The 9192-nt window shown below is 43.1% G+C and overlaps 1 protein-coding gene across 2 annotated transcripts in view; it reads right to left on the bottom strand.

Annotated features, from left to right (window-relative positions):
• Nucleotides 1-8345, bottom strand: part of LOC123997074 (neurturin) — a 37985-nt gene extending 29640 nt beyond the window's left edge. The window contains exon 1 of one of the 2 annotated variants that reach the window (XM_046301060.1): nt 8218-8345. Coding sequence is in view for 1 of the 2 variants with exons in the window: in XM_046301059.1 (XP_046157015.1) it covers nt 7668-7698 (31 nt within the window). In the remaining variant the exon portion in view is untranslated. Of the gene's footprint in view, nt 1-7667; nt 8045-8217 lie in introns of those variants that run through there. The other variant, XM_046301059.1, reaches the window with a different exon arrangement.
• Between the last annotated feature and the right edge of the window lie 847 nt (nt 8346-9192).

Here is a 9192-nt window from a genome sequence, read left to right on the forward strand (position 1 = left end):
ATTTCATAAATGCTTTACACATCATTTATAAGTTAAACATTGTCTCAAGTAATTAGGGTGAAAGTTTGAAATTGAAAATGTGCTTTGCGCCAACAATTGTACTTGCTATGGTGTGAGTAGCTGGATCAGAGAGAAGTGTGGGGGGAGAGAAGAGGAGCTGGGTCAGAGAGAAGTGTGGGGCGAGAGAAGAGGAGCTAGGTCAGAGAGAAGTGTGGGGGGAGAGAAGATGAGCTGGGTCAGAGAGAAGTGTGGGGGAGAGAAGAGGAGCTGGGTCAGAGAGAAGTGTGGGGGAGAGAAGAGGAGCTGGGTCAGAGAGAAGTGTGGGGGAGAGAAGAGGAGCTGGGTCAGAGAGAAGTGTGGGGGGAGAGAAGAGGAGCTGGGTCAGAGAGAAGTGTGGGGGGAGAGAAGAGGAGCTGGGTCAGAGAGAAGTGTGGGGGGAGAGAAGAGGAGCTGGGTCAGAGAGAAGTGTGGGGGAGAGAAGAGGAGCTGGGTCAGAGAGAAGTGTGGGGGAGAGAAGAGGAGCAGGCATGGTGTCCTCTCTCCACTGCTGGGGACATCACATCCACATCTGTGACTCAGGCTTTCTGGGAGAGGTTAGCTCTGTTTACACACATGCCAATATACTGCATTGCCACAGCAAGCTGTTTGGAGTAGACAACTCAATTCCAAATGCTTTTCCTAGTAATTATCTTCCCCTCCGCAGAAAACCAGCAGGATCCTGGGTCTCCCATTCTAAAACGCTGACTATGACACCCTATTCCCTATATAGAGCACTACCTTTAACCAGAGTGCTATGGGCCCTGGTCAAAAGTAGTGCACTAAATAGGGAATGGGGTGCCATTTGGGAAACACGGGTATTTGTATGCACTTCTCTAATTAAAACAAGACAAAATGAATGAGGCATTTTGAACTCTCACTAGGGTGGGAACCACTTTCACTTGACATATTTCTGCTTATAAAAATCCATGCATTGCAGCATGATTGCCCACTTTCTTTGGTGGCATGGTGTTCTACTACTGCATGTTTTGTTTCCTCCAAGCCATTTGAAATTGGAAATATTATAGTTGAGCTGTTCACTATGTTAAAGAACCTCCCAGAGGAAGTTGCGCCACTATTTCAACGTAATTTCCCATCCTAGAGAGGAAATTCTCATTTAGGTTCCAGCGCCAAAGAATGACGAAGGCCACTAACACATATTCACAATTTGGGTGTGGGAATATCCACGTAGATTAATAAACAGAAACAAATAAGGCACTGCTAACCTCTTGTTAACTTTATCTATCTAGCTAATGTTATGTTGTTGCTTTTTTTTTACTATACTGAATTCAAAAGATTAGCCAGGTGGGTGGTTCTGGAGCTAGATTTATCATAAGCATTGATTTTGGGAAAAGTTTTCCACAGATGGAAACAACTGGCCTATCTTTGACTTCACCATCTATTGTAATCTCAAAAGTGTTGGTATCTTCCATAAATTGTGTCAGAGAATCCACCATAAAAATAGTTTGAAAGAATAAGATGAAGCTCCAGTAATATGAACAACTATTGAAATATATTTTCATTGTAATGGACACGGTGCAACCTTTGGTAGGTAGGCAGGCTTAGCTGGCAGGCTTCAGCTGTGGTACAAACCAAATCAAATTTGATCAGTCACATGCGCCGATATACAACAGGTGTAAACCCCACAGTGAAATGCTTACTTACGATTCCCTAACCAACAGTGCAGTTTCCAAAAATATGGATAAGAATAAGAGATTAAATTAACAAGTAATTAAAGAGCAGCAGTAAAAAAATAACAATATACACAGGGGGGTGCCGCTACAGAGTCAATGTGCAGGGGCACCGACTAGTTGAGGAAGTATGTACAGGTAATTAATGTGACTATGAATAGATGACAACAGAGAGTGGCAGTGGTAAGGAGGGGATGGGCCAAAGCAAATAGTCTGGTTAGCCATTTGACTAGATGTTCAGCAGTCTTATGGCTTGGGGGGAGAAGCTGTTTAGAAGCCTCTTGGACCTAGACTTGGCGCTCTGGTCCCGCGCGTTAGCAGAGAGAACAGTCTATGACTAGGCTGGAGTCTTTGACAATTCTTAGGGCCTTCCTCTGACACCGCCTGGCATAGAGGTCCAAGTTGGCAGGAATCTTGGCCCCAGTGATGTACTGGGCCGTTCGCACTACCCTCTGTAGTGCCTTGCGGTCATTGGCCGAGCAGTTGCCATACCAGGCAGTGATGCAACCAGTTAGGATGCTCTCGATAGTGCAGCTGCAGAACCTTTTGAGGATCTGAAAACTCGTGCCAAATCTTTTCAGTCTCCTGAGGGGAATAGGTTTGTCGTGCCTGCTTCACGACTGTCATGGTGTGCTAGGACCATGTTAGTTTGTTGGTGATGTGGACACCAAGGAACTTGAAGCTCTCAACCTGCTCCACTGCAGCCCCGTCGATGAGAATGGGGGCGTGCTCGGTCTACTTTTTCCTGAAGTCCACAATCATCTCCTTTGTCTTGATTACGTTGAGGGAGAGGTTGATGTCCTGGCACCACACTGCCAGGTCTCTGACCTCCTCCCTATAGGCTGTCTCGTTGTTGTCTGTGATCAGGCCTACCACTGTTGGGTCATTTAATGATGGAAATTTTACTGTTGGTGTTGGAGTCGTGCCTGGCCGTGCAGTCATGAGTGAACAGTGGGTACAGGAAGGGGCTGAGCACGTACCCGAGGGGCCCGCGTTGAGGATCAGCATGGCGGATGTGTTGTTACCTACCATTACCACCAGGGGGCGGCCCGTCAGGAAGTCCAGGATCCAGTTGCAGAGGGAGGTGTTTCGTTTCAGGGTCTTTAGCTTATTGATGAGCTTTGAGGGCACTAATGGTGTTGAGCGCTGAGCTGTAGTCAATGAATAGCATTCTGACATAGGTGTTCCTTTTTTCCAGGTGGGAAAGGGCAGTGCGGAGTGCAATAGACACTGCATAATCTGTGGATATGTTGGGGTGGTATGCAAATTGGAGTGGGTCTTGGGTTTCTGGGATGATTGTGTTGATTTGAGCCATGACCAGCCTTTCAAGACACTTCATGGCTACAGACGTGAGTGCTATGGGTCAGTAGTCATTTAGGCAGGTTACCTTAGTGTTCTTGGGCACAAGCACAATGGTGGTCTGCTTAAAACATGTTGGTATTACAGACTCGGACCGGGAGAGCTTGAAAATGTCAGTGAAGACACCTGCTAGTTGGTCCGTGCATGATTTGAGTACACATCCTGGTAATCCATCTGGCCCAGCAGCTTTGTGAGTGTTGACCTGTTTAAAGGTTTTGTTTACATCAGCTACAGAGGGCGTTATCACACAGTCATCCAGAACACCTGGTGCTCTCGTGCATGCTTTAGTGTTGCTTGCCTCGAAGCAAGCAGAAAAGGCATTTTGCTCGTCTGGTTGGCTCGCGTCACTGGGCAGCTCGCATCTGGGTTTCCCTTTGTAGTCCGTAATTGTTTTCAAGCCCTGCCACATCTGACGAGCGTTGTCACTTTGCTTGTTTGATGGTTCATCTGAGGGCACAGCGGGATTTCTTATAAGCGTCCGGATTAGTCTCCCGCTCCTTGAAAGCGGTAGCTCTAGCCTTTAGCTCGATGCGGATGTTGCCTGTAATCCATGGCTTCTGGTTGGGATATGTACGTACAGTCACTGTGGGAACGACGTTGTCCATGCACTTATTGATAAAGCTGATGACTGAGGTGGTGTACTCGTCAATGTCATTGGATGAATACCGGAACATATCCAGTCTGTGCTAGCAAAACAGTCCTGTAGTGTAGCATCTGCGTCATCTGACCACTTTCGTATTGAGCAAGTCACTTGTACTTCAGACTTTAATTTTTGCTTGTAAGCAGGAATTAGGCGGATAGAATGATGGTCAGATTTGCCAAATGGAGGGCGGGGAGAGCTTTGTATGCATCTCTGTGTGTGGAGTAAAGGTGATCTAGGAGTTTCTTCTCTCTGGTTGCATATGTGACATGCTGGTAAAAATTTGGTAAAACGGATTTAAGTTTGCCTGCATTAAATTCCACGGCCACTAGGACTGCCGCTTCTGGGTAACCATTTTCTTCTTTGCTTATGGCCTTATAGATTTGGCTGAGACCAGTCTTAGTGCCAGCTTCGTTCTGTGGTGGTAAATAGATGGCTAAGAATAATATAGATGAGAACTCTCTTGGTAGATAGTGTGGTCTACAGCATATCATAAGGTACTCTACCTCAGGCGAACAATACCTCAACCTCTTTGATATTAGACATTGCGCACCAGCTGTTATTGACAAACAGACACACACCCCCACCCCTCGTCTTAACAGAGGTAGCGTCTGTTTTGCCGGTGCATGGCAAATCCCGCTTGCTCTATATTGTCCGTATCGTCGTTCAGCCACGTCTCGGTGAAACATAAGATGTTACAGTATTTAATCTCCCGTTGGTAGGATAATCTTAATCGTAGGTCATCAATTTGATTTTCTAATGAATGTACTTTAGCAAGAAGAACATATGGTAGTGGGAGTTTACTCGCTTGCCTATGGATTCTCAGAAGGCTGCCTGATCTGCGGCTCCTTTTCCTGCGTCTTTTCTTCACGCAAAAGGCGTGGATCTGTGCCTGTTCCAGTGAAAGCAGAATATCCTTCTCGTCAGACTCGTTAAAGGAAAAAGTTTCTTCCAGTCTGCCGTGAATAATCGCTGATCTGATGTGCAGAAGTTATTTTCGGTCATAAGAGACGGTAGCAGCATCATTATGTACACAATAAGTAAAAAAATAAGTTACACAAAACGTACAAAAACTAACAGAATAGCACAATTGGTTGGGAGAATGTAAAACGTCAGCCATGATCTTCGGCGCTAACTTTGCAGCGGTGTATTATTAATAAACAATGCCATGCTGGTGGATGGTAAAATTCAAATAAAACCCAGCCCTGAAACGAAACGTAGGCTGAAAATAATTTGTATGTCATATCAGAGGAAAATACACCGCATTCACGTGGATTAACATGAAATGTGAAGTTCGGATTATATGAAATATATCATATTTTGACTTAAACAATGACTTATGGACTTAAATCGTTGTGCAACATCATGGGTAAGCTCTGGCCATCGTTTTTCAGCTCAAAAAAGTGGATTTCTACTGGTGTGAGCATTTAATGTCAAGGGTGGTCTGGTGTCAAAGTACGTTTCCATATCTGCAACAGTGATCAGCTGAGCAGGGCATGTTATGACCTCATGTCATGCTGTTCGAGGTCATGTGAACAGAGACCCTATCAGAGGACAACTAATAATGTACACACAATTGGCAGACACACACTCAGTAACATTTAAACTATCTACTAACCTTAACCCTTACCCTTCTGGGTTCTGACTGAGAGAACGGGTTCTGACTGAGAGCAAGGGTTCTGACTGAGAGCAATGGGTCTGACTGAGAGAAAGGGTTCTGACTGAGAGAAAGGGGTCTGACAGAGAAAGGGGTCTGACTGAGAGAAAGGGGTCTGACTGAGAGAAAGGGGTCTGACTGCGAGAAAGGGGTCTGACTGAGAGAAAGGGGTCTGACTGAGAGAAAGGGGTCTGACTGAGAGAAAGGGGTCTGACTGAGAGAAAGGGGTCTGACTGAGAGAAAGGGGTCTGACTGAGAGAAAGGGGTCTGACTGAGAGAAAGGGTTCTGTCTGAAAGAAAGGTGCATGTCACACCCTCTGTATCTCCAAGCTCTACTGATCCACAGATATTGCCCGGGCCTATACTCGATGCGCTCTAGACAATTCCACTATTGTTGTCACATATGACACAACAACCAACGATACAAAAGTTTCCTACAGCACATTCAGTATGGGATCAAGCTACCAGTTAAGGATGGAGTATGAAGTATGGCATTTTGGAGTATGGGCTGCTACTCTAACTGGTTGTTAATGGTGAGGTCTGACCTGACCCTTAGAGGGGACTGAAAACTGAAGGTGTTTGTCATTACTACCAGGCCTCTCATTAGTCCTCACTGCTATAAAGCAGACTGACGTTATTCTGCCACAACCTGACTGCAGCCCATAACTCTCCCCAGCATCACACAGCAGAGCACCCATGCCCTATCCCTGCCTTACCCCTTCCTTATGGATTACTAAATGGACCCTGTTGGGCTTTGGTGTATCCTTTAGAGGAGGATATGTACTGCAACACTGCAAGATTTTAAATTCAGAGGAAAGACTACTACTACAAACTAATTGCCTTCCTTTCATTTCTAATGAAACAACCCCACCATTATTAATGCATTTTATCTGGTAAGAGGATAGCGATATATAATTTACTGCCTACATGAAGAGACCATAGTTCCATGAGAGCAGACAATGGACCTATTCAACATTCTAGACACATTTGTAAAAATACCTTGAAAGGACAGATGGATGGAGAGAACGAGATAGATAGAGAGAGAGAGAGAAACTTGATGGTGATTTGCTCCAGCCTCAAGTAACTGCAGATAACAAGCACTGTCCACACATAGGACCTGGGTAAACCCATTTTGAACTTTAAAATAGCCTATTTTTCTAATGCAATTTTCAGCTTGGTTTCATCCATCAGTAAAAACACTCATGTTAGAAGAAAAACAAGCTTGTCAACTTGATACACGTGTCAAGTAAAAAATAGCTATCATTAAAATGAAAATGGCAACGGTGAACAAATTAACATCCACACCAATGAAACTGCCTCTTTGGAACTAAAATACTGCTACGGACCCAGAGCTAAACAATTTAATCACACAAGTAGCAGGTGGTTTGTCGCCCTCTTTGGAAAACGCTTAAGAGGGTGTCGAGTTCAATATCACCACACAGACTGACATCTGCGACCAGGAAAATAAAGTGACCTGACGATGGATGAAACAAACAGTCTGAAATCACGCCATGCACCAGTCGGTCCTGCACTCGCTCCAACGAATATCCTTCCATGATTCCCATGCATTTACGCATATGTGGTAGATGTATATTGTACTATCCAACTATATAATAAAATAAACATTTGACTTTGTAGGTATTTAACATCTCTTTCGTTGACAGTGATTTCTTGGTATACATTCTTTGAAATCTCTGCATTTCAAATTAGAAGAGGAATATATTTTTATTTATTTTTTTGCGCCCAAGTGGATAAATGTTTTAGAAACACACACATGCATACAGAAAAATAACACAGCTATACAATGTGTACTGAATGTAATTAAAGTTTGATTGTTTATTATCAATAACTTTATTATTATGTGAATATTATTGGTATATTACTAATATTGTCATTATTATGACCACCATTATCATTCGTTGTAGTAATAAATTACAATTATTATGTATAAGAAGTAGGATTAGCACTTCTGTCAGAGTTAGATACATATAAATATAAACTAATATAGGTTGGATTACAAGTCAAAGGACTTGGCACATTTGGCACAAAGTCAAATGATCATTACAGAGCGCAGCTGAAGGGAGTCCAATTCATGCCGCGCAGGAGTTTGAACATGACTGCAATAACTAGTCTGCAATTACTGACATATTATATCGGCTACATCGACATTGTTTGCTTGTGTGTGGTAATTTAAAACATTAAAACTATGCTGTAAGCAAAAACAAACATTAAACATAGGTTATACAATTAGCCAACAAAACAATAGTGTTTATTTTAATCTTACCTTCACCGACTCCGACAACCTTCCCAATCATGGACGTGTGTGTGAGCAGACAAATATCAACCTTATAAGACCAAAACAATCTAAATGCAATTGCACTTTATTCTTTAGAAATATTTCTCTGGATTCCTCTCTTACATACACTGGCATACTTGCGCAATCTTAATTTTAATAAAAAAATATGCAGCCAAAGTTTTCTGAAAAACTTCCAGATAGACAGGCTATGATAAGAGTTCCATACAGAACTTCACTTGATAATGGGATTCTCTGTATGTTCCACAATGGATGCGCCCGAGATGCGTTATGGTCCGCGTCACAGGTATCGTTCTCATTGAATAGAAATAGTCTCCCTCTTTCTTCACTGAAAACTGCAGATGTTAGTGTTAAATTGTAGCTCCAAATACAGATGTGAGTTGGCTCAGGTTTTTTAAAGCCTGGGGTGGTGTCAAATTCCACCGTCTATCACATGATCCCAGCCCACAATAGCCCTACACAGGTTGCTTTCTGTGAAATGACACTCAATTTACAAACGCTCATGATTAGGCCTACTTACTATTTCGGTTCCTTATTTTAATCTCTACATTAACTTGATTCCGTATATCGTTCTTCTACGTCCAAAGTTGACCCGGTTCAGTTAGAATGGTTGGCGTGTCCCATTTAGATTCCAAAGGATCGCGCGCGTGCGGCGGTGTCTATTAACTGCGCATGTTAAATGAGTACTAGAAGGCAACCTATAGGAGAGAGCTGTACACCCATTTCATGAGCGTAAAATGCAACCACATTGCTGGTATTAACTTTACACACTGCACTGCAGTACTTGTATAATGTGTTATCTTATGAAAACAATGAAACCGACAAAATGACCCATGACAAGCATAATTTGACATCTAGTAACATGAAGAATTGTTGTAGAATTGTCTTCTCGTTTTGCCTGTTGAATGACCCTTGTGATCGTTTATCATATCAGTAGCCTACTTGCTTGACATAATAAACTTAAACAAAGGTACTTTGTTTTAAAATAGGTTGAATTTCAAGTGTTTTTAAGATATTTTTTTACAATCCATGCACAATTACTTGATGCCTAATCAATACCCATACTTTTCTATGTGACCACAATTTGCCCAATGCTTGTTTCTGAGATAAGGCCATTCAAACCACCAGTCACACACTTAACAATTGATAAAACAAACCTCAGTAATGAGCCAGGCTACGTCCCAAATGGCAACCTATTCCCTATATGGTGCACTATGGGCCCTGGTCAAAAATAGTGCACTAAAAAGGGAATACGGTGGCATTTGGGATGGAAACTTTCATGACCAAACTTCCCGCAAGCGACTGGGGTGCAATCTGAATCTCAAGCTTTAGAGGTGTTATCAAGATTGGCCTGGAATCCAACCCACCCGACTGGCTACAAGGCCAGGGCCAGTCAGCTCTGAACTCTACATGTCTGTCCCAAATGGCACCCTATTTCCTATGTTTTGCACTACTTTTAACCAGAACCCATAGGTCTCTGATCAGAATTAGTGCA

Source organism: Oncorhynchus gorbuscha, linkage group LG15 (assembly GCF_021184085.1).
Source record: "Oncorhynchus gorbuscha isolate QuinsamMale2020 ecotype Even-year linkage group LG15, OgorEven_v1.0, whole genome shotgun sequence".
NCBI lineage: Eukaryota > Metazoa > Chordata > Actinopteri > Salmoniformes > Salmonidae > Oncorhynchus > Oncorhynchus gorbuscha.